General features: G+C 37.0%; 1 protein-coding gene and 1 pseudogene across 2 annotated transcripts; one reads left to right on the plus strand and one right to left on the minus strand.

Moving 5' to 3' along the window:
- Positions 1 to 5779: 5779 nt before the first annotated feature.
- On the minus strand, positions 5780 to 20631 carry tmem63a (transmembrane protein 63A). The gene is made up of 23 exons (XM_079256037.1): positions 20448 to 20631; positions 18187 to 18376; positions 17852 to 17931; positions 17617 to 17695; positions 17295 to 17332; positions 17028 to 17170; positions 16712 to 16763; positions 16473 to 16581; positions 16101 to 16171; positions 15884 to 15964; positions 14300 to 14417; positions 13958 to 14091; positions 13457 to 13600; positions 12629 to 12782; positions 12436 to 12542; positions 12259 to 12345; positions 11837 to 11902; positions 11289 to 11451; positions 10809 to 10914; positions 10496 to 10663; positions 8154 to 8269; positions 8022 to 8072; positions 5780 to 7547 (listed from the first exon to the last, which is right to left on the minus strand). Exons 2-23 carry the CDS (start codon positions 18349 to 18351, stop codon positions 7407 to 7409), a joined length of 2373 nt encoding a protein of 790 aa, XP_079112163.1. The 5' UTR covers positions 18352 to 18376; positions 20448 to 20631; the 3' UTR covers positions 5780 to 7406.
- LOC306767203 (G-protein coupled receptor family C group 6 member A-like) lies at positions 20423 to 25741 on the plus strand (annotated as a pseudogene). The gene is made up of 4 exons: positions 20423 to 20427; positions 23482 to 23639; positions 24561 to 24666; positions 24969 to 25741. The product of its transcript is annotated as a G-protein coupled receptor family C group 6 member A-like (transcript).

The raw sequence follows: 25741 nt of genomic DNA on the forward strand, positions 1-25741 counted from the left end.
TGAGATAAAGAAATTAGAGTAATTAGACTGATAGTGTGGTCTGATATCACTGCTCATCTGGACTCTGATCTTCAATTAAAGCAGTGGAAATCTTAAAGCATAGAACTGCCAGAGTGAAATAGTTGTTTGTTCAACCCATAATCCAGCGCATCACACAAGTTGTGATGTTCCACGCACCCACAGACTGAAGAAAGAATATAGGGATGCCACTGTCCACTGCATAATATAAAGCCAATGCTGAAATGTGAAGAATGCGGTTAATAGGCACTTGTTCAGAAACATTTTTGGCTCCAATCTGCATCCCATTCAAGATGCATTACTTCCCTAATGAAATCCTAAAGTCAGTAAACATTTCCCACAAGTCATTATGGTGTCATTAGTTAAATTCACTCCTTATGGTTAGTGTGTTGGTGGTCCTTCTGAAAAGTATTGCATGATTCAATAGATATTTGCCCAGAAGGATATTTATCTTTGTCCATCCAGATTTTAAATATCACTATCCAGTTTAAGTGTCTTGTTGAAATATGGTCTTTTCCTGCACTAAGAGAAGTAGGTTGATCACTGTCAAATGTTGAATTCAAATCTTTAAAGTAGCAGCTCACAATCAAGTGGTTGTCACTATGACATTCTGTTTGAAGTGAATTGTTCCAGTATGGGCCGTGTAATGAACTGGTGACCTGTCAGGGATGTACCCTGCCTCTCGTGCAATGATTGCTGGGATAGGTGCCAGCTTCCTGTGACCCTTGATTGGACTAAGGGGTTCAGAAAATGGGTGGATAGTTCCAGTATGAGAACCCACAACAAATCATCTCGTTCTCTCCTTGGCCAGAAGTCCAAACCTTAATCCTTTTAATGACATTTTGATATTGTTAAGCAGGTGTGTAACTAAATTATCCAAATTTTCAAAAATACTTAATCAGTGCTCAGATTTTTTTCCAAATCAAAATCAGTTCAGCATCTCTACACTGATTACAAGGTAAATCTGGGAACGAAATAAAAATTCTTCTCACATTTACAAGTCTTAAAGATAAAACTCTACTCTATCTTTAAATTTTTTCAATATTTTCCCAACAGAGCACTTTATTCTCACACTGCTGGGCTGCTTGTGTTTCATAGTTTCTAAAAGTAGAGCGGGAAAGGAGCCTTCAGCTATCGGGACCGTCTCGTGGAAACAGATGCCAGTTTAGTATTGAGAGGCAGTCATTCCCTCTGCCATTAAGATTAAAACTTAAAACTTCCCTTTTTGTTTATAGCTGCTGCTGGCTCAGGTCATTCATACATATGTTTCATAGCTTTGGGCCTATACTGCTAGGGGACCTCCTCTGATCCACTGAGGAACTCTCCTTACATTTCTCTCTTCACTTTATATATATGTGGTTATTTTCATCATAAATAAGTTCATTGCCCCTGCAGGTCTCTCTGTCCTGGTAAGATTATGTGTATATTATTGTGTTTTCCTTTCACTTCTCAACAGTTTGAAGGATTTGGCCATCACTTTTCTGTTTGGTTCTGCAGGAGGTCACGTAATGATGCACAGGAGTTCTTCTTCCACAGGAATCAACCTTGTTTTCCTTTATTTTACAAGTCAGTTCAAATACAAATACATTCAATCAAAGTACATTTTGAAAAAAGTTGTCTATAGTTTATAAACAGGGCCCCAGACACCTAACAATGACCATAAATCACAAAAAGAATTCCCAGTTTATACCAATACCACCCAACTTAGATCCCAAGACTTAATTAAATTTCCCAGAAGCCCCTTATGCAAGTTCTGGACGGGGAACTTTACTCAAATTTAAGTTTCAAAGCAATCAGTTACTCTTTTGCTATTTAAACCATTTATAAATTGGCAAAATATGTATACAGTTATGAAGAGCTGAACTGAACTGATTTATAATGGACCAAATTAATAAGATGTATTATTATGGATTATGAAAGAATTCAAATTAATAGTATTTTATTGCAACTAAAGTGCCTTTAAATTATTTTACAGCATGCTGTGCATTGGTGCAGTTGAAATAAATTAAATGGAATCATACAAAGTTAATCTTTTGAAAGTTACCTTATTGAAACAGAAATTGTTTTTTTACTCTAGTGCTATAGTACATTAGTACTGGTAATTTTAGTGCATTGACCATTCATTGCACAGTGTACAATGGCAGAGAAGATTTGAAAAGTTTTTCATCCAACTCGTGTACTAAACTCTGCTGCTCATCCCATAAATGCATATTCCTCAGAAATGTGGCACAATTTGAAACACCAATAAAGAAGCTTCCCAACAGTATAACACTTATTACTGAGTACTGTTACTACAAAGACATACTCAACCAAACACAAATGCCCTTACTTTTTGTTGCTTACATAATAACTAGTAGGGTATCCATTTAATCTGTCCTCATAAGGAAAGGAACATGTATTGCATGTAATCAAGTGTTGAGGCTTGTAATTTGATGTAGTTTCAGTTTACAATTCATTAATCCAAAGCCAAATCCAAATACATTGGCTTGGCAACACATCAAAGCCAATACGGTATGAAAGATGAGTTAAAAAGTGTGGAACTTTAAGACCCCGATGCAGAAGAAAAGCAGTTACAAAACAGTCATTCATCTTTTAATTATTCCCAATGTCTATTCATCTCCATGCTTTTCTTTTCCCATGTCACGCGACATTTTCTGTGTTGGCTGTAATTGTCCAAACAAAGGCGCCTCGGTCCAGAGTCACATGCTTCATCAGCAGCGGTGATTTCAGCTGCCTGGCCCTCCCTTCTGGCTAATGTAGTCCACCAAATGAAAAGGGAGGGAGAGTGGGGTGACTTTTTTACAGAGTACCCCACACAGAAGAGAACACACAAGGACAGCCCCTCACCAACCCACCTACTCACCCACACAGACAAACACACTCTGAGCTTGTGGCTCAGGATGGCACCTCATTAGAGTTGGCAGTATGGGAGGAAGTTTTGGACTTCCAGACTGACACACACATATACACACTACTCCACTTCTTACCCCATTGGCCCTGGAAGGAAGTAAGACTTGGACTGAGGCGGTCTGTTTCTGTCCTTGTCCTGCTGCTCTGGGAAACTCACCTCCCAGGCGGCCAGCGTTGCCATGGCAGTAATCCTGACGGACAAAAGATAGGAGTGCCACGGAGCATGATACTACCGGAGGGCTGCTCATTGGTTGGCACAATCCCACGCGATGCAGTGATTGGTCACTGCTATGTTTATATACAAATTGGAGCAGATTGGTCAGAGGTCACATCCATCGATCTTAGTGGTGACAAGGAGGAAATCTGACCCCAAAACCCCAGAACCCTAAATGGGTTTAATCCTTATTTGATACACACATGCACACAAATAGTGGTCCCTTCTTAAGTTCACTGGCCTGGGAGTGCAGCATTAAGTGAATACTGAGGGAGAAAGAGTGAGGTGACTAAATAATAGTGTCTGTGCTATACAAAAGCACAGACAAAACAATACTATGAATGAATCTAGGGCACTGAGTTCAGTGGTTGTCACACCTACACAGAGGTTTTAGATTACCCCTGCATAAATATTTTTCTCTAAAGAAAGGTGTATTGTGCATGCTACTAATACCTTTCTGGATAAATCAGTGCCATTTCATTTGACCTCTGTGCCCACAAAATGTTCAAACCTAATGATTCAATCAAGTGCTAAATATTATGGGGGCTTTTTTAAAATAATTTTCTAGGTCACTATATTCTGGACTGCAGGTTGGGACTGCAGACGTGCCAGTTAAGCACATTGATTTTTACGACAAAACCCTGTTGTTTTAATATGAAGTTGTACTGCTTACATATTACTATATATACATATTACTGCTTACTGCTTTTTTAAAATGGTGCTGTCTGGATGGCAGCTTATGTTGGTCCAGAAGCTTCATACTCTACCTGTCAAAATTTTGGGCACACTTTCTCATTGGATATAATGGGGAAAGTGTGTCCAAACTTTTGACTAATAGTGTAGTTCACTGGTAAGGATACCTTCACAGATGAGCAAGTTATCCAGTATTGTGCACACTAATGCAACGCCTAGACATCAGACTGTAAAAATCTTGCATTTGAAAGGTTTTAATTGCAGTGTACATAATTTCACAAAATTTTAATTAAGCAAACCACATGGTTTTTTTTTTTCTTCATCTCATTCCTTCTAAAAAAAAAAAAACCCCTCAGGCTTACAGAGGACAGTGCTATTTCTGGATATTGTTTATAAATACCGTTCTTTGCATGATGGAGTGGCGTTTGCCGATGCAGATATGAACTAGGCTCAGAAACACTAGTTTTCAAAAACACTTTGGAAAGATGTAGTGATTTTAAGGCTGCATAATGTATGGTTAAGGGCAATCTATCAGTTTCTTTGAATTTTTTTGATGTCATGTATCATCCAAGAATTCTAAGCTATTTAATTATAAGCACTATTCTTCAAGTCTCAGACTTAGTGTACAGTAGCAGTAAAAGGTTTTGACACAGTGTCCCAATATATCCAGTGGGAAATTCAGCCCAAACTTTTGACTGGTAGTGTATGATATTGATGCTAATAATAATGATGATGATATGATGATAAAAATTAATAATACTACTACTACTACTACTACTAATAATAATAATAATAATAAAAACCTAACAAAACAACAACTGAGTTATTTACCAACTAAGCATGAGTGAGCAAATCAGACAATGTTGTTACAAACCTGTTTGACATATTTCCTTTCAGCAGCAGAGCGAGCAAGCAAGCATCATATGTATGGTATAAAGCAGTAACCCTGGCAACTGCAGCAATTAGAATTGTCCATTTTCTGAACAGTTAAAGAAAAAAATTATATTAGCTTTCTATTTCAAGATTTGATCATTTTCACACTTTTTTCAAGTTAACGTATGACTTTAATTATTTGCAAGTCATTGTATATGGCTATTATTTGCATTTTAATCAGCATTTTATAGTAAAATATTTGAATAGTTGAATCAATACTTATCTGGATTTAAATGAGTTTTTTTTTCCCCACAATGATATTTTCTTTATTCCCCCCTGTAATTTATATATTATATAGTTCCTTTTTAAGAAATCACCCAGGAAAAATACATTTATTAATGCCAAGTTTTAACAATTTAAAGGAGTTTTAAGGAATTGAATATTGCACTTATGTGTACAAATAAACAACATGTGTATGTCTCAACATTTCAGAGAATTATTTGTACATGAGATGCCACGAAACCAATCCCAGTTTGCATGTCATCGGATCAGACTTTCACACGCCCATACGCTGACGTTGGGGACCATGTGGGCTGAAGCTAAGCCAGTGAATTAGTGGTGTTTAACACTGGGTCAGAGTTTGAAGTGTGGTTTTGGAAAGACATACAGTGCAAGTCTAGCTGTTCTACACAGCTGCTTCCCAGGATCTTGCAGCTTTAACATCTATATTACTTCTGCTCCACAGAGGAAGTTTCTCCTGCAGGGACCATGCATTATATGCACAAAGCAGAGACAGTATATCAGGTGTCTGACATTAAACTCTCATCCTTAAAGCCACATGAGAATATCTGCAAGTTATTAGCAATACCGCATCCTGGCCCTGGACAGCTTTCTCATGTAATTTTCTTGAGCTGCCTGTTCAGATCCAGTTCCAGATTTCTTTTCTTAGGAGTCATGCAGCGTTTGTCTGATTATTAGATTTTAATCAAAAATAAGTTTTATTATGGAGTGCATGATCACTTTCAGTACACTGGAGATCATGTAACACTATGAACAGAGTCTTTATTGCTTCATCACATACACTTGATACAATTCTACTTGAAAGAGTAAACAAGTGAGACTTTTGGAATGTGAGATCTCTGAAAGACATCAGGGGTAAAGGACAGTCATTGACCTTTGTTCACTATATTTTACCATTAAGATTTGTATTGAGATAAAGGATTGTAATAGGTCTTTAACTTTTTTGTGACCACAAACTAAACATACAGTTGACTAAGAATGAAAGTTGTTTTTTTAAATCAGTTTTATGCTTGCATAATACTTGTATGTATACAGGTAAAGAAGACTGTATGGAAAGCCTCATCGTGAATGTGAAAACATTAAAGCTGCAAAGTGAATTGCATTCTTGAGCTAGTATGTCTCAAAGTAATGACAGACCTCTTTATCAGTTACTGTTCCTGAACTGGTTTTTGTTTTTCAAGAGCTTCTCCAAGCTTCCTTAAGAGCAACACTGAGCCTTGTCCAAACTTCTCCTTTCACCAAAGTTCCAAACCTTAATGTGATAGCGTAGCACTTCATTACCCAAATCTAACAACTGTGCTAATCTTTGTAGCACCCTAAAAGGCTTTTATTTAACAACAGTGGTGTTTCCCAGCTGAGGCAGGTACCGTGGTGAGAAAGGGGAAAAGGGCAGGAGAATGAGAGCAAGAAAAAGGAAAGGGAACAGAAAAGGAGACAATGGTGAAGGATCAGGTGAGGAGGTGGAGCTGCTGGACTTGTCACCCAGTAAACTAGTTCATGGCAATGTCAGAATAAGTTAGAAATCCTCAATGCAACATTGTGCATTTGACCTTTTTGTAACTGCTTTATGAATATTTTAGATGTTGCATGACCTCACTGTAGTACAACAGTGCCCCCTAATGGTAAGACAAGCTCATGAGGTGTTGAGTAGTTTTCTCATGTTTGCTTACAAAACATCAGCTTGGATTAATAACTCTTGTTCACAATCTACAAAGATTAAGCTCTTCCTATCAGAAGCAACCCATTTAAATTTAAACATGTAGTTCCCATAAAATAGATATTTTAAAAAAGGTGCAAAAAAATAATTGCATAAGATGCACAAAAATTGTGACCTGTTACAAATTCACATTCATTACAACAGCATCATTGTTCAACCTTATAAAACAGCAAATATAATGGCCATAAAAAGACACTTTTTGTGGCTATACCCCTGCCACAGTCATAAACTAACTTTATATGTATCAATTTTTTTTAAACAAAGAGAAAAAGTACACAAGTTGTTTCTATGGCAGATGGTATGGCAATAAAAGAAGCACTATGAGGAGGTCTACGGGACGAAACATCCCCATAGTCCAGCTCTTTGGTATCTGTGGTTTTGGTAAAAGATTTCCTTGTGAATTAGTCTTTATCAGAAAAGTCACAAAGAATTGTACTTTCTATACTGCACAGAAGCAAAGTAGTCATTCAAATATATATATAAAAAAAAAAAATGAAAATAAGATTTTTTTTTTCTTTTAGATCAACACTGTTTTCATTACAACCTTCAACTTTTATCCCATCTCAACCTTTATCCACTGGGATTCACTAGTACACTCTGTCTTCAGATGTGTGAAGGAAGCATATTTATACAATCAGGGGCCAAAGCTTCTTTGACTTCCAACTGCTGAAATACATTACGTCAAGCATCTGATGTGCTGGTCTCTGCTGCGCTAAAGCCATGCACTGGGCTATCCTCTGTAGAGCCGTAAAAGCGCTGATGTTTAGATCCCTGTGGGGTATGGGCAGGAGATTTGGTATTAAGCACTCTGGGAAGGTAAACCTGTAAAAACAAAGCAAGGAGAAGAAATATAGAATTGAAAATACATGCACTGTTATGTGAGTTTATAATATGCATTTTTTCTGTTTTACAAACAAATGTAAAAAATAAAAGACAGATAAAGATCCCGAAAATCTACATCAGATACTCCTCTTCCAATTCCAAGACTTAACGACTTAATAGTTACCAACAAGGGCTCCATTCTACTTTTCTATTTTAATGCTCTATTTTGTAATCTCCTAATTTGCTGTGTCACTTTAATGCAGTTGTCATTTATGTGCCAGCTGAGCAGAAACAACCAGCCATGATGGAAGTCATTAATCGTTAATGACTAACATCAGAAGCATGACCAACAAGGTCATGCAACTAATAAACACATAGAGGTTAACTTTCTGTCAGGCCTAACGCATATCTGAAACATGTTTGGTCTTTATTGATGCAGTGGAATTTGCCAAAGAACAGCCACAAGTACAGTACCCTTGTGTTTTCTTCCACTCCCTCCACTGTATCCTCGTCCTCTTCTTTGACCTGAAAATAATACAAACAACATGATCGTTCAGTGTGAAAGGCAACATGGATAAAACAGCATATTCATGAACAAATACTCACTGCATAGTTATGTGGACTGAGGTACTTAAAGTGGCCAAAGCAGGTGAAGCTGACACAGACGACTACTGTGATACACAGCACCACCAAGGTGAACAGAGACGTGGAAGTCCAAAACCCTGTAACAGAGCCCACATACAAAGATTTCAAACAATGGACTCAAGGTTTGTTGTTAAACATTGCAATTGCATTTAACTTTGATATTACATGAAATTAATTAACCCTTAAGAATTGTCCATTTTCTGTAATATGAGCTGAAGAAGACATTTTCAGATCTTTGCATGTCATATATAAACAGCATATGTGACTGTCAAGGGCACAAAATGTTAGGATGGGTGAAATATTTACACCATCACATGGTACAAACTCAAAATCAATGTGTAATCCAGATATGACAATATAATAACAGGCTCTAAAACTGCATTTGCTGCTCGAAGTAGTCTCTCTTTGTTTTTCTTTTAAACTCCTACAGTTTTACTTAGAGCAGCCGAAATCCTTTGAGCGTCCCTAAAGCGAAATAACTGCATGCATTTACACAGTTGTGAGACTGGCAGTAAATTATTAATCATGCAGAACTATAAATTATTGCTGACAGAGACACATAGGGCAGAAATTATGGTTAATCACCTGTGCTTTTCACCTCCTCCACACACACACACACACACACACACACACACACACACACACACACACACACACACACACACACACACACACATATATATATATATATATATATATATTTTTTTTTTTTTTTTTTTTTTTTTTTAAAGTGTAATTACACAAATAAATAACAAAAGTTGTCAGCAGGCAAAGTTCTGAGCTCCTTAACAACTTTTGGGGCTTTTTTTTTTTTTTTTTTTTTTGCAGGAATCAGGTCATGTTCTTTTAAAAAATTAAGGCCTGTGTTCTCCCTCTAGGTTGCTAAAACAAACAATTCAGCTCTGTGACTTGGCGTTCTGTGTCCCGAATTGGAACAGGAGAACGGATGGATGACAATGACTGGGATTGTTCACACATGAAGAGCCAGACTGAAGGCCAGCTACAGGCAAGGAGCAAAGGGAGTCATTTGCATATGTATAGATCTCCCTATACTAATTGAGGAAAAAGATGTAGACTTTGGGCTCTTGTACGCCAAACTGACGTCAATACCAAGTGGAAGCAAAAGGACCCCCCTTGTTGGATATCTTTGTGTCACCAGCTTCACCAGAGGCAGTTTTAAACAAGGAAAACCCGGAGAAGACGAAAAATAAATAAATAAATAAGTGTTGGCTGTATTTAATTTTTTTTAATCACTCACAATGAAGGTTTGTGAATAGTTCAGAGTTGTGGTTGGTGAGAACTGTTGGGAGTGATGTTGGTTATAGAAGAAAATAGAAAACAGATCAGAATGATCTCTCTGACTGACACACCTGAAACATATTAGGTATACAGAAGTTGCCAAAAAGTCATTTAAACAGGGACTGACTTTGCACAAAAGTCAGAATTGTTGGCTTGGTTTAAAAAGCCATAACATACATTTGTTATCTTTGGGCATTAATGAGATGTTAATAAAATGTAAATATATTATTTTAAAACAGGTTATGTTTTTGTTTGTTTAATCCAATTAAGATTTAAATGAACTATAAAAAGAAAACACCCAATCTGACTCCAATATTTCTTTTAGATATACTGCTAAAGTATATTTTGAGGGTCTACACACTTTATCCATGTATGTGAGTTATATCATATTAAATCGCATACCTTTGTCAATAAACAGCCAAATCTATTTTAGTCTCTTTCAAATTCAGTTATTTGTGTGTTTATAGAGAACATATAAAATGGAGAATAACAAATTCATACGTGTTCAGCGCTTCGTACTGTACAAACAGAATGAATAGTTTACAGATAGTTAGCAGATTTTGAACTCATCAATATTTAACTTTAAAGAATCATTATAGAGAACCAGTTGCAGAGAGGACTAGCAGCTGCCCCCAAGTTGAGTGAGCAGTCACTTGCTGTCGGGTCTGGGCTTGGCAGAGCGAGTGGCCACTAGCTACTGTCTGCTGGGACTCGGCCAAGTAGAGTAAAAAAAAGAGATAACAGCAAGCCGTTGAGACTTGGCCTTGGGCTGTGCAAGCAGATGTGAGCCTCTACTGCCTACTCTATCAGTCGGAGGATGGGAACTCCTCCACAGCTCGTTTTCATTTCATGGTGGAGATGTAGCCCACATTTGATAACCACATTCACAGATTTCCATTATGTTATTTCCAAGCCATTTAAAGACATTTTTTCACGGTAAAGACATGAAAATGTACAAACATAAGCTTCACTTTCTTTCATTTCAACACACATTTTTTTCTAACCTGCTCTGAGGACAGAGAAGAAGTAAAGCCATATCAAGCAGATGATTGGTGCAGCCAGAGCTTGATTAACAGCTGCCAGGTGAACCTGGCGGTCAAGGCGGGTTGGCAGGTAAGCAAAGTAGAGGTTGTGTCTGTCTACCAGGTGCTTGAGCAACATGTAAAGGAGACCTGATGGAGTCAAAGCACAAAGTAATTACTAATCATACTGTGGAAGTGACTGACAGAATATTAAAGTACAGACATAAGTAACAGAAAATGGAGTGAGGATTCCACAAAAAATGATAACATTTTGGCTTTGCAAACAACTACTCACCGAAAGGCACAATTATAGGGCAAATGATGCTGTATGCCATAATGACAGTAAACACACAGAGAGTCCAGCCATACATAGCTCCATATTCAAACTCATAGGCCTGGTTCTGTAAACAGAAATCATCTCACATAGCTGAGTTGTCAAGGCAAGGTTGATAAAACTACAGCTTAAATATTCTTCTGCGTATCTTACAATTTCAAAATATATGCTTAAAGGAAGAGAATTTTAGAGTATAAATCAAGTTTGTTGGAAGTGTTTGATATATATTTTTAATAAACACTGTTTGAATCATTTGTTTACACACCCATGACTTGGCCTTTACTGTAAACATTAAATCCCTGTATGATTTCATGGACACTTCTAAAAGATCAATTTATAATAATATTAATAATAATAATAATAATAAAACCTAACAAAACAACAATTGAGTTATTTACCATCTAAGCATGAGAGAGCAAATCAGATAATGTTCCTACAAACCTGTTTGACATATTTCCTTTCAGCAGCAGAGCGAGCAAGCATCATACGTATGGTATAAAGCAGTAACCCTGGCAACCGCAGCAACTCCATGCCAGAGCCCACCAGGCCGGCTGCGATCACATAGTTGACAAAAAATGCCCCTTGATCAGGTAAAAACACACACCTGATAAATGGAAAGTAAAGAGAGCTGAAATTAACTAAAAGGTAAAGAAACATTTGTTATGTTAGTGAAACAGCTGTAAATGAAATGGCACCACCTCAGAAGACATGGACAACTATTCTCTGAAAAAAACATTGGACACTAAAAAAAAACAACCCTCACGCCCCCCCCCCCCGCCAAAAGAAAAAATGTATGATGTATAGTCTTAGACGTTAATAAACTGACTATGTGTGGAAATGTTGTAATAATGTTTATTATCTGAATTAGGAGTCTTCATTTTTTAAAAGATAGATTTATAGCATTAAACTTACAAATCATAGGTCAGTGTATTGAATGCAAGTATACAGGGGGAAAAAAAGAAAAGGTCATCAAAACAAGCATTACTTACTCAAATCTTAGTTTCCCACCACTGAGAAATTCCTTATCAAACAGCCAACGGAAAAACACTGCAAGGCTAATGTGGAAAAAACAAACAAAAGAAAAAGTAGAAAAGTTACTACAGGATTCTCTTGAATCTAGCAATGTCAAGTTCATCTACTCTTTTAGGGGAAAAACTTCTCTTTTGAATGGCACATTTGGTATTCTGTTGTAAACACCTGGATACTAACAGGGACAGAAAAAAAGGCACACTTGACAGAGGTGGAGGCAACTGGGTAGTTTGTCACTAAGCTGAAAATGATCCGTGCCTCTTCACTCTTAAGTTCTGCAATTGCATACTTTATGCAACCAACAACTGATATTCCTATTTAAGTGTTCAAGAAAAGTCTAGGTAAGTCGTTGCTCCTCCAAAATGAAAGTCATGGAAATTACCTGGTGAGTCCAAGCGAGGGAAGAAGGAGTACCATGAAGAGAAGGAAGAAGTACAACTTGCGCATCATGCTCAGCTGCTCACTGGACCTAAAGCATGAAACCCATGGAAATAAAATTATTTAGCTCCACTGACAGAAACCATTCAGTGGACTTGGGATGACTTTGCGTGTGTCATACCTGCTCCAGTGTGCTTCCCCTAGTGTAGAATAGTACACTATCGTAGGCAGCAAGGCAGAGAAGGACCACAGCAGAAGAGTTGGGAAGAACTGACTGATGATGGGGCTCTAGGGACAAGAAAGAAAATTAATAAAGCTGCTTTACAATTAGAAACTTTTACGACTAACCTTATTTAATTATGAGTCAGACTCACATTAAGATAGTAGATGGGCTTAGTCACGTTGAATTTGTCTATGGTGTTTATAATGATGGTTGGAGTTGTCAGGAAGGTGAGCAGAATGAAAAGGAAGACGTTTATCATCATACAGCGAAAAATCCAGCAAAAACCTCGCACGGAGAGGTTTTCCCTATTGAATAAGAAAAAGAGGGAAGTCACACAAAAAAGAAAGATGATGCAAAGGCAGTGTTTTGTCGTGCTCATTTTTAAAGCATTCGTTTGTAGAAACTTCTGTAATTAATCCATTAGAATGAAATTCTCTGGCCTATCACAGGCTGTCACACAATGTTTCTGTGTCAAGCTCTTTAGATGAAAATGGTGACAGCCACAGGTGGCAATTCCTGGTCCAGAAAGTAAAAGTCCTGTCCGGCAGCTGTTCCGACCTGACATCAAACGAGCTGAATTTAATGAGGAGAGTTTATTTGCCAGGTAAACGATCCTGTTAGTGAAAACGCCTGTTCTAAATGTACAGGTAGATCCAAAAACATGGCAGGACTTTTACTTTCTGAACCAGGAATTGCCACCTCTGGTGACAGCAATATTCAGAATTATTCTATTATACTAATATAGCTCCTAAAAGGAAAGATTATTTTATTATCTATGACATTCTGCACATTTTTTTTTTTTTTAAATGTACTTTAATTGGAATCATTCACTTTTACAGAAATATTCTGTCAAACAGCATATGATTCCACTCACAATGAATTAATGATGATATTAAATTACTGCTTATTCGGGCATTACTGAAAGTCAGATGATCTGCAGGGAAGACAACCACATAAAGGTTGCTGTTTCAGATCTTACCAATACACACTTTTGGGATGTGGTGCAAAGCTGACCCGCCACTTGTTCACTTTCAGCATTTTGCTCTTAGATGATGGTTGGGGTTCCCTCCCACAACCACAGCTCGTCCTACCACACTCAAGTGCATTGAAGTCTTTCAGAATGCTGTGGTGTGTGAACAGCAGTGGTTAGAAATATACATTAACCAGCTGACTGATACAAACAGTCACAAAAAAGGCCTTTTCACAATAAAAATAAAAAGTCATGCTGTGACAATGAAATTGAGTAAAACATGTTGTGTTCATGCCAAAGGATAGTCTCTCCACAGGATACTTTTGCTTTTAGAAAACACTGACACATACATTATGCCTACTTGGTGCACCAATAATAAAGAACTTCATGAAAACTTTGCCCATAAAACCAAATGAATTATTATGTATTTGTTTGGATCAATGTAATGTTGACAAAGTCTGATCCTAATTTTTTAAAGGCAGTACACAATGATCAACAAAGACAACTCACTACTTGGCCATAGCCTCTGTCTGTAAGGTGACAAAAGCAATCCCCAGAGGGTGCTGTGGCACTTCTTCTGCCTCCTGTCTCACTTCTTCCAGTAGGCATTTTTCTTTTGCACTGTAATACTCTATGGCATCAACCTGCAAGAACACCAACAGAGAATAATCAGAAACAAGTGGCTCACTTTTTTTGTGCAGAGCCGCCGATTAAACTTTTTCAGTTTAAAGAAATATTTACCGCTTTGCAGCTTTACCAAATGCACATTCCATTCAAAATTTGTTTTGCAATTCATTTAAACTTACAACCTAAAGCTTTAAACTAACTGTTAAATCATCCAAACAGTCTCACCTTCTCACAGCTGGGGCAACAACAGATGTAGCCACAAAAATGGGGGTTGAAAAGCTCCCGTTTCCCTGATTTTTCTAGTACACGCTCGTAGTAGCGCAGGTTTTTTCCAGCTCGCATCCTAGGATGAAAAAAATGAATAAATAGAAAGACTCTCATAGGAGAAAAACTTCAACAAAATCAAACTATGTTCTGGCCATTTTTACATGTATAAAACATACATAGGCATTTAATGAGATCACAGTTTTACATTTCAAATGATGTGAAATGAATTGCACAAAATCTAAAACATTCAATTTTGTAACAAAAAAGTAAAAATTTTAGCATGGCAAGCCAGACTCTATCGCTGTTACCAGCGTAGAGTCTGGGGACAAACAAGCGCGGAGTAAACCAATCAGAAAAATGGCAGACATGACGTCAGTAAAGCGACAGCCTACAATATCCAGAAGTGTTTAGTAGAGCGAACGCAACATAAGAAAATAAACATGGCGCATAGAACAGAAAACATAAATAACCTGTGTCGTTTTTGCTGTAAAAATCTGAGGCTATATGGCGGGATTGGCAACTTGGTGTTGCTTTTTTAACCTAATCTTAGTGCAAAAAGAACCAAACTCCCACTACGTCCGTGCACCATCTTGAATGTTTTGAAGAATACATGGTGACGCAAGGCAAGAGGCAAGAGTCTCCTCAGATCAACCAATCAGAGTGGCTGGTTTGTTTAAGACCGATGCAAGTCTTCATGAAGGAGAGGGACTCCAGACTGAGTTGCTATGAACTGAATATATAGAGCAATCCAGTCTGGCTATCAAAATATGCCTCAAGATAAAGTTTGGGTCATATAACTAAAACAAGCTTTATCAGTAAAAAGAAATAAAAAAATCTACAGTATGTGAGGTTTGTGCATGTTTCTTTTTTTTGATGACACATAAACATTCATTACTGGAAACAACGACATATGCAGAAATTATGGCTTTATCTACGACGGAGTATTAGGGCCACAATGAGAAAAAAAACAATAGTGTCAGATTCTTATTTTTTCCTCTGCTTTACTAGAGAATAAAGTTGAAATGACAAGAATAAAGTCGAAATGACAAGAACAAAGTAGAAATATAGTTTCAAGATTTTAGTCAAAATGTCGAGAATAAAGTTGAAATGAGAATAAAAGTATATAAAAAAAAAAAAAGACCGAGTGACCGCATGCCGTGTAGGCTACGTGTGTGCATGCAACTTCTTGATGTAAAAGTGAGTAGGTAATACACTTGTGTCAGACACAAGGCATTGTGTTTTAAAGCTGTTCAAATTCATATTGAAAACTCGACTTTAATATTAGTATTTCGGCTTTGTTCTCGTCATTTCGACTTCATTCTCATAATTTCGACTTCATTCTTGAAACTATGTTTCACCTTAATTCTGGTCATTTCGACTTTATTCTCTAGTGAAGCAGAGGAAAAAAATAATAATCTGACACTATTTTTTCTCATTGTGGCCCTAATACTCTTTCTGGCCCTACTTACTTGGTTATGATAGCATGTTTGCCGACACAGAGGAAAACCATCACATTTGAAAGAGTAACTTTTGCTTACTCACCTTTCTTTATCAAGGTGCATAAGTTTGGCCACATCGTAGCCCAACGTCACAGCACACACTTGACAGGTAGGATACGCCTCTCTGTGGACAACCAGAACTACCAATGAGGCGTGGAGCAAGTTGTAACTACTGTATTCAAGCTAACACTGATCTGGACAAAAAAAAGTACATTTGAATAAACTGATAAAACTAATGTTTATTTGTTTTATTCGCTCACGTGAAGTGGGTCGTTACATCTTCCTCTGTTGCTGATTTGGGGACTGAACACACGAACAAGGTGTTTCTAGCCTACACAAATAAAGACAAAGGATTATCGTCAAGCACCAGTCCAGGTATGTAGCATGCAACAGGAAGTTATATAACTTTATTCTTCAGCCCATCGCTTCATAGAAAAATTAAATTAGATGCATTTGGACCACACTGTTATTTTAGTTTTTCTGAACATTATGGGGACTGGGGAGCCCTCTGAAAGACACCATACCCATTATGTAACAAGAGTCAGGGGACTAATATTCACAACTAAATTGGATAATCCTTTGTTGACATCGTTTAACAACAAATTTTTTAGACTGAACAGAGAAAGACTCACCGTTTCTCTGCGCATGCCTTTCATTTGTGAAGTATGAAATCGCAGCAACACAACTGTGAAGACAAGGTAGAGAACCGCAAACACTGTGTGCAGCCATAACAGATTGTTCCTAGCAGGAAAAAATGGCAGACACTGTGAAATACTGCATTTTGTGACAATCAAACTGCAATTCTGTAATATTAACTTGTGTTTTAATAAGCAGACATTTTAAGTATATCATGTAGTTCTGTAGTAGTTACCCAGTTTTAAGGTTCCCAATAGTCGTCCTTCCAAAACTTTGAGGATCATTTCCTGAAAGAAACACACGTCTTAGACTTGCGTGTTGTTTTGTATCTGAAACGCTGTGGGTTGTTTGAAACATGGTTTTTGTTCTGGTATTTTGTATTTCCTTTTTTTGTTTAGCTGTGTACTGCATTCCACTCTAATGGGTCTTTTAAAGACAAATATCACATCACTTCAAAAAACTTGCATAGTGCTGAGTGTATTCACTAGCAAATGCCATCTTTTGCTGTGCTTTCTTTTTATAGATGGAGTGTAGCCTGATGTAAAACCTACTCAGCAGGTCTCCAGTCATATTGACAGGGAGTATGATTGCGAGGGAGGTGACACTGATGACCACGAGCAGGATAATCAAATGGCGCTGGAAGGAAAGGTAGTGAACAGCATCCATGCCACATCTCTCCTTAATATTTTCTTCACTGAAAGACAAATGCATACCATGCTCATTAGCAAGACGCAGACCATAAACATTGGGATTCACATCTAGTATGTAATTTATATAAAAAAGAGGAGACAAAGGTGTTTAGCAAAAATAACACTCACTCCATTCTGACGATGTAAGGAAGCCATGAGCAGAACCCCTGAGTAGAGAAAGAAATCATTTATGATGCCAAAATTACACTAAAACTCTATGCGATTTCCTGAATACCTAAAGCATCAAAAAGACTTCATTCAATACTATTTAATATTAGTGAACAAAAATTCACCTCAGATCTTGCTAGTTTAAAATGTAGTTCCAAATGATGATGTGAGTTCATCAGTCCAAATTAATCTTTTTTTGTCTGTAAAAGTTATTTTTCTCTGCATCAAAATTACTTATTTTGAAGACGGAACTGACAGATTAGATTATTTTTCTTTACCATACCGATTCATATTCAAGGTCCTCTTGATTGGACACAATGGATGACATGCGTCCATACCAGCGATGAGTTGACTCATTGAATCTGATAAAAAAAAAAGGTTATTTCTTAAACATTTTATTACATTTACAGACTGTCATAATATCCATTATGCTTGCTTGCCATATAATGTATATATATGTAATTTAATATAGCAAGCCCTGACCCCAATCTCTCAGTCCTGAAGCAAACTGAACTGACCCTTCACTATCTGCAACCAGAGCGAGACGGCCATAATCCCACAACTTCTCTCTGATGATTGAGAAGAGGATCAGCAACGCCTGTTAGTGGCAAGAGCAGAGATTATTTAGTGCTTATATAATATATTTCTTCAAAGCAAGACAAACTTAATTTAGGCTATTATAATATTAAAGAGAATGATGTTAACACATTCAAAGCTTCTGAGAAAATATTTACTGTATATATTCTGCCAGTTAGAACAAGACAGGAAGAACCTCTGTTAACTCAGGTCACAAGATATTCAGCATTCTCTCACTTGATTTCAATTATATGAGAGGCAGACAGAGGAAACATACAATAAAGACACAGAAGTCAAGAAGCAAGACAAGTGGCACTCCTCCAAAGTTGAGGCCTGCGAGGACGGTGCTCTGGTTGGAGTTGAAGCAGCTGCTATTATCCAGAAACCCAAAAGGAGAGGTCCCATTTGAGATCACCAGGGTCTCCCACCATGGTAACGACATCACTGAAGTGGGACCGGCACTGTGTCTGCAGAGAATGACAGTGGTATATTTTTTTCAGAAGTGACCCCTTAAAATAGTGTTTGTTTTTTGTTGATTTGAATTTCTAAAATATATCCAAAGATAAAAACTTTGTTTCAACAAACTAATATATTCCAAACTTCCATCCATCCATCCTTTTTCTTAATTATTAAGTCCAATCAGGGTCACAGGGAAGCTGGAGCCTATTCCAGCAATCACTGGGCAAGATGCAGTGTACACCCTGGTTACCAGTCCATCACAGGGCCACACAGAGAGACAAACGACCATTCACGCTTACACGCACTCCTAGGGACAACTAACCTAACATGCATGTCTTTGGATGGTGGAAAGAAGCCGGGATACCCAAAAATAACCCATTCATACACAAGAAGAACATGCAAACTCCACACAGAAAGGCTACTGTTTGAACAAGCAAACTTCTTGCTGAGAGGCCACACTGCTAACCACTACAGCACTGTGCAACCCTTATTCCAAACATAAAAAAAGTATTTAACTTTGAAGATTTTTCTTTTGTGACTTTTAAGTTGAAGTCACAATCAACAACTGGACATAAGAAAGACAAGCACAGTATCTGAACACATTTGAAGATGTTTGAAACATGAATACAATCAAAATCAATTAAACTGAGTATTTAATTAACCCCAGCATGAAGACAACACATCCAATTTGGAATCACCTGAAATATATTTTCAAGATAGATATGCCTTAAAATGAATGTCAGTAGCTCTTTTCAATCAAGTTTAAACAAAAATGTATGCCTCTGTGTGTCATTCATTCTCAATACAACATTAATGTTTGGGACCTGAAAAGACAATCTGCTGTAAGTCATTCTCACTTGATATTTATTGCAGTGTGTGCGCGCACGCGTGTGTGCAATGACAAGATAATAATATGGTGACATAAACTATAAATTTGAGAAAGACCATTTCATTCAAATAAATTACTTGTGAACATTTCATATAGTTTCCTGTCAGCCCACCTCTCAGCTCTAAAAGAAGCAAGGCCAGATTATCCAATGGGCATTATGGGCACAGGCCCAGGGGCCCATGCAAACTTGGGGCCCTTTTTAGGCCCATGTAGGACTCACGTAGGGAATACACCAGCAGTTCGGACATTAAACAAAATGTACATAAAGGCCAGATAGTTACACCACAGTGTCTAGTGTATCACTATTTACACCACTGGTTGCGAGGTGTTAGAAATGTAATTTCACACTGTATCATTCAAAATTTTCCACAATGTTGCGCTGGGGAAGGGGGTCCCTGGAACACTCTGGGCCCAGGGGCCTGTGCACTTTTAATCCGGCACTGAAAAGAGGCCATGACATGGTTTAGTTTTAGGCTATAGGTGGCAAACCAGCATAAAAACTGCTTTCTGATGATGATTAAATGTAAAATGAACAGTTTATTTGTATCAAGAACACCAGAGACGATCTAAAATCCCAACCTGGCTGTAAACTTACAGCCATGTTTGGTTGAGAGGCCTCATGTGGCTTTTTCTGACAGATATAATGCGTAGAACCAGAATTGGGCTTGTGGGTTTTAGTGTTTGTTTGTTTTTTTAATGACCAAACCTTGACTAAGAAGCTTTTCACAAAGGAAGCGATATGAGACGGTGTGGTTTCTGTCATAAACGCCATGTTAATTCTGTTTGGTCACGGGAACCATCAATGAGTTCGCACCCAGTCTTTCCAGTTAAAGATATAGCACGTACTATGTCACGCGGAAGACCATAAAAGTTTAAGTGCGACGTAATGAGCAGTGCGCAAAAATGCAGAACAACTTTATGAGTCACAAAAGTCGCGACATTGCGGAGGGACAGTCACTCGTATTAACTAGCCTTCCTGCTGCCAAATGCCAACACGCAGGCTGTTTACTCAAACGGCTGTTGACCACTTTGGTGGTCTGACAAGCTGCTGTAGAAACACCCACCATGCTGAAAGTCCTTCAGACTGTAAGGCGAAATGCTGCGCTGCTTAATAAACAATTAAGAGAAAAGTCGGAGACGCTGTTCTAAAACTGTGTTCGCGCTAATGAGGTAAACAAAAGTATGCTTACCTCCACAATCCGCCTCAAATCACAAAGTTGATGTGTCTTGAGTTCCTTGTCAGCTCGGATTTGTCAGCTTCGGAATGCGTTTCCAGCATGCAAGACAGAACCACTGCCCCTTTTGCTTTGTTTAATTATATGTATTTTTATCTATAAGAAAACTTCCTCCTACTGCAAGTTACCTAACAGAAGTGGTCCCAACTATTTCCCTTCCCTGTCTCTGTTCCGCGTATGCGCAGACGCTGCAATTTAATAAACTTGTGTCGCGTGCTAAGGCTTCCTTCAGTCCACCAGCTTAACTTTCCGCTGTAGAAAGAGTCTGGTGAAACATTTAGGACGTTCAATCATAAAGACTGGGAATGAAAAATGTTTATTCTTGTAACGCATAAAAAGGCACGAAACAATCGTCATCACATGACCCCACAAAACCGAAAGTAACTTTCCTTTAATGGGCAACATACACAGGCCTAATAACACGAGAATTTGTGGGTCAGAAATTACCTGTGCCTTTAGTAAACTATCTGAAAACCTCTTATCAGGCTACCTTTGGTGCTTATTGATTGTGGCTGTGAACTCTTCAGTTTATCATGTTTCTGGGATGGATACTGCAAATGTGATTCTTGTGATTTCTAATATACTACTAGATTAAATAAAACCATTGGTTAATTACAGCAAAAGAAGGCCTTCAGACTTTAGAGTAGATTTTTCAACGCTGTGGGGAGATATTCAGATATGATCTTGGCAAAGGAGGAAATTGTGCAATTCAGTTGCTTCATTATTTATGATTATTTTCGGTGAGAAATATTATTCCACTTAAGCAACACCTCTAAGTATTAATTTATGCATTGTCATCAACTTTGTTTTGAATGGCTGATATAAATGCTATACTCATACACAGAAATGCTGTGCAGCTGCAGTCAAAATTGGAAATAATCAATTAAAATGGTTAATCACCAAAAAGACAGCACTTAAATAAATGTCTTACACTAATCCCACAGTGCGACGAAAACCCTGGGTAAATGTTCTTAATGCTTCATTCAAAAAAAAAAAAGTGGAAGTAAAAGTTTGAAAACATTAATAGTTAAAAATTAGCAATAGACATACAACTGTAATAGATAAAAGTAAAATACAATAATTATTTACCAACAAAAGACTGTTAGATTAGGTAACTGGGTTGTTATAGTTAAAATATACTATGCAGCATAATTCAGGATATTTAAAAGTCAAGTATAGGGATGATTATACTGGATTATACCTTTTAAAGGCTGTTACAAATAGCAGGTTAATTACAGCTGCTAATATTTTATAGTTAACAGTATCTTATTTCAGTTCAAATTGTGTTTCAGTGGCAAAAACTTTACAACACCCTGTTTAACAAATGTTATGATATTAATAATAATAAATATGTTAACTGCTTTGGAGCTAACAGCTGAACAGTTGGATAGTAATTTGAGATATTCCAATATTATTCTGTAATTGAGCACTTGTGTGTTGCTGCAACAAGAACAATGGAAATTTGAGCCATTCTAGACAATCAAATGCATACACTCCTTGGCCATCTCTCCAACAAGTCATATCTTACCTGGTTTAAACATAGCCTACAGAAATGCATGAAAGATAAGCCAGTTAAAAATTAAATCAGATCTTCCTTTCTTCCTGTAGCCCTTTCTTCCTGTAGCCCTACAAGGAAATTGTTTTTAACTAACTGCAGTTTCTTCTTGTCTGGTTTCAGCTAGATGATAAAGAAGTAAGCAGTGCATATCATTTCGGTAAAAATGTGTTTTTTTTCTACCACAAATTCAACAGGAGTCACATAAGTAACCTCGAACCCAACTTACCAGTTTGTTTTATTATTCGTTCAAATACAATGGGCAAAAAGAGATTATTATTATCATTATTATTATTATAATTATTATTGTTGTTGTTGTTGTTGTTGTTGTTGTTGTTGTTGTTGTTGTTATTATTATTATTATTATCATCAAAGAAAATGTTCAATTTGTTTTCAGAAATGATTGGTTAGAGATAAAGGCATACAGTAAATGAAAAATATGTTGATTATGAACCTATATTCCATGATGGGACCAAATTACTTACCTATTTTGCACACTGAATGAGAATAAATAACTGAAAAAGTACTTCATCAACAATGAAAAAGTGTTTTTCACATGCTATCTCTCATTGAAAATGAGTTCATCCTCATCAGCTCAGTAGGGTGTCTTTCAAATTCAATTTTCCTCGTAAACATAATAATTTGTTAAGATTAAAGATATATGTGTCATTTAGTGGTATAATGTAGGAAAAGATTTAGTTAGAGGTTAAGTTTTCATGTAAATATGCAAGGTTATAGATAATAGCTACGGTCATTTTCATATTTAGTTCCTAAGCAGCTAAAAGGGCTTAAAGACAATGAAAATGAAAATAAAAACAATGGCATAATACATGAACAATATATAAAAACATAAGACATGGACATGAGCATATTTCAGTTGGTTAACGGATCTTTATCTTTCTGTTGCCTTAGACTAGTAAAGATGAGTCTAATTATATCACCAGGAAGAGTCTGTATTTTTTTCCCCTTCACATTCCATGCGTACTACGCAAACTAACACCATGCCATGAAATAAGGAAGAGGATGAAAACTGGTAAGTAGTATATCAAGTTCAGGAAGTTTGACAGCTTTGTCTTTTATAAAAGCTGGAGAGACCGACAGAAGTGGCATTTAAGAGTTGCTTGTTTTTCAGGAACACTGTAGCGTACCAGAAAAAGAAGAAGATGAAACATTTCTTAAGTTATTGCATCTTTTTCTCAAGTTTATCGTACCACTTTTTCTATGTTGAAAGTCAAACAGAAGCCAGCGCCTCAGGTGACATCATTATTGGAGGACTGTTCCCAATACATGAAAGTGCTGAATTTCATCATGACAGTCGCAAAGATTCGACTTGTACCAGGTAATTTTTTTTTTTTTTTTTTATCCTGATAAAAGTTGGATAAATGTCATCATTAAAGAAGAGTTTATGTTATAACATATCGGTTATCCACACAGGATAAGTGCTGCTCGGCTGGCACAGTCCTTGATGATGGTGCATGCAGTGGATCAAAGGCATGAGTTGGGGAACCTCACACTGGGATATCGCATAGTGGACTCCTGTGGTGACGTTACCCCTGCTCTAAAAAACATCCAGTCCTTCATGAGGAAAAATGGTGAGTACTGTCAAGCCTGGATCTCACGTTTTTAATTTAGAAATATACCATCCCAGACACATATTTGTAATTGCATTATAAGTGTTTTAGGGATTTCTGCTCATTAGTTGTGGGATATAAAATAGCAGAAAAGGGGAAGCTGTGCACTGCATTGATCATTTGAAACATCCAAGGACATTTTCATTCAGACTTGCAATTATCTTTCCATTTATCATGTGTTCCATTCAACACATTTGAATGAATAAAAATGTCATCTTATTAAGTGTGATTAACATTTTCCAATTCATTAAAATAAGTTAAACAGTAGCAGTATATATGCATTATCAGTAGAAAACAAAGTTGTGTAATAAGTAAAATGTGATAAAATATGTACAGAATATATAAGACCCTTCTCAAATGTTTGAATTTTTCCTCTGGGATTATTGAAGTCTGTGGATTGATTCCAAGCTTCCCATTACAACATACCTAAGTGTCCTTGGGCAAGACAGAACCCCGTATTTCAGGGTTGGCTACATTTAACTCTAGCATACTTTGGTATACAAAGGAGTCCATGGTTAACTCAATGGCTAAAAGGTGCCCACATCTATTGGCTGTTTGAAAACAAACCCAAATCATCATCCGTCCACCACCATGCTTAACAGTTAGTATTGTGCTGATAAACTCTTTTTGATCCATTGATCCTTCTTTATCAATGCATTAAGAATAGTTTGTCACACACTCCTTCTACATTCATTTTTCTTTGTTGTTTATTTATTGGTTAATTAATTAATTAATTGATTAATTTAATTAGTTAGTTGGCAAGGCAGATGGTGTAGAAACATCAAATTGTATTTAAAAAATGTATTTAAAAATACTTAATACAAAGGCACCTGTATTTTGTAAAATTCTTGTTTGTTTGTTTTTCTGGGAATACAATTACAGATAATACACAAAGTCCTCCACCTGTGCTTGCTGTTTTATTGGGGACTATTACTCAGAGATATCCATAGCAGTTACAAGGCAGCTCAACCTGGAGAACATTCCTCAGGTATGAATGAACCAATCTTTCTGTGAAGCATTTAAAATTATTTGAACAAATAATGAATAAACACACATTATATAAAAACAGTTGGACTAGATATTTCCTTTAACTTGTGATAAGTTAGTTTACCCATCTGCAGTCTGTTTCATCATATTTACTGTATGCATGTAAAAAACGATATAGCTCTAACTCTTCCAAACATTATTTCTATCATTTATTCAAAAGATAAGTATTTGTATGCAGTAAGTATGCATGTTGCTGTTGAACATGTCTTTTGTCTAATGTTTTTTTTTCTAATATTTGCACAGATAAGCTATGGTTCAACTTCCGGTCTCCTGAGTGATAAGAACCGTTTCCCAAGTTTTATGAGAACCGTACCAGAGGATGATCACCAAGCACGTGCCATTGTTGAGATTCTGAAATATCACAATTGGTCTTGGATCGGTGTTATAACAACTGATGGTGAATATGGTCGCTATGCAGTTGAACGCCTTCACTACCATGCAACCAAGAACAACATCTGCTTTGCCTTCACGTCAATTCTGCCAGAGCATCTTGAAGATAAAAAAATTCATGAGAGTATCGACTCTACAGTTAAAAGCATTACTGAAAGTGAAAAAGTGAAAGTCATTGGGTCTTTTGCCAAATCCAGCCATATGATGTACATTTTTAATAAGCTTCTCAAGAATTCCAATGGCAGAGGGAAGGTTTGGGTGGCAAGTGATAACTGGTCACAAGACAACAATGTGCTCAATAAAACTTGTAAACTGGAAGATGTTGGAACAATCTTTGGGACCAACCTTAAATCTGGAAACACGTCAAAGTTTGTAAAGTTTCTTAGCAATCTTGATAACAGTTCCACCGAGAACAACTCGTTCTTAAAGGAATATTCAATGGTTAGACGAAGAAAGACAAGTTTGATATAATTCAGTCACTGATACGCGGAACATACCCATATGCCGTGTTCAGTATTGATTTGGCAGTGAAAGCAATTGCTCAGGCTGTTACAGACCTCTGCATCACCAGGACGTGTAACCTATTGACACCTTTGGATGTAAGTACATACAGACACATGCACTAA

This window comes from Telmatherina bonti (assembly GCF_933228915.1).
Source record: "Telmatherina bonti genome assembly, chromosome: 16".
In the NCBI taxonomy this organism is placed as follows: Eukaryota; Metazoa; Chordata; class Actinopteri; order Atheriniformes; family Telmatherinidae; genus Telmatherina; species Telmatherina bonti.

Excerpts from the sequence above, each read along its gene's own strand:
- tmem63a (XM_079256037.1), bottom strand. The coding sequence starts at position 18,351 with ATGTCGTTACCATGGTGGGAGACCCTGGTGATCTCAAATGGGACCTCT. Across the intron at positions 17,333-17,616 it reads AGGACCTTGAATATGAATCG|GGGTTCTGCTCATGGCTTCC; the intron begins GTATGGTAAAGA and ends TTCTCTACTCAG. Across the intron at positions 12,783-13,456 it reads CATCCCAAAAGTGTGTATTG|GGAAAACCTCTCCGTGCGAG; the intron begins GTAAGATCTGAA and ends CTTATTCAATAG.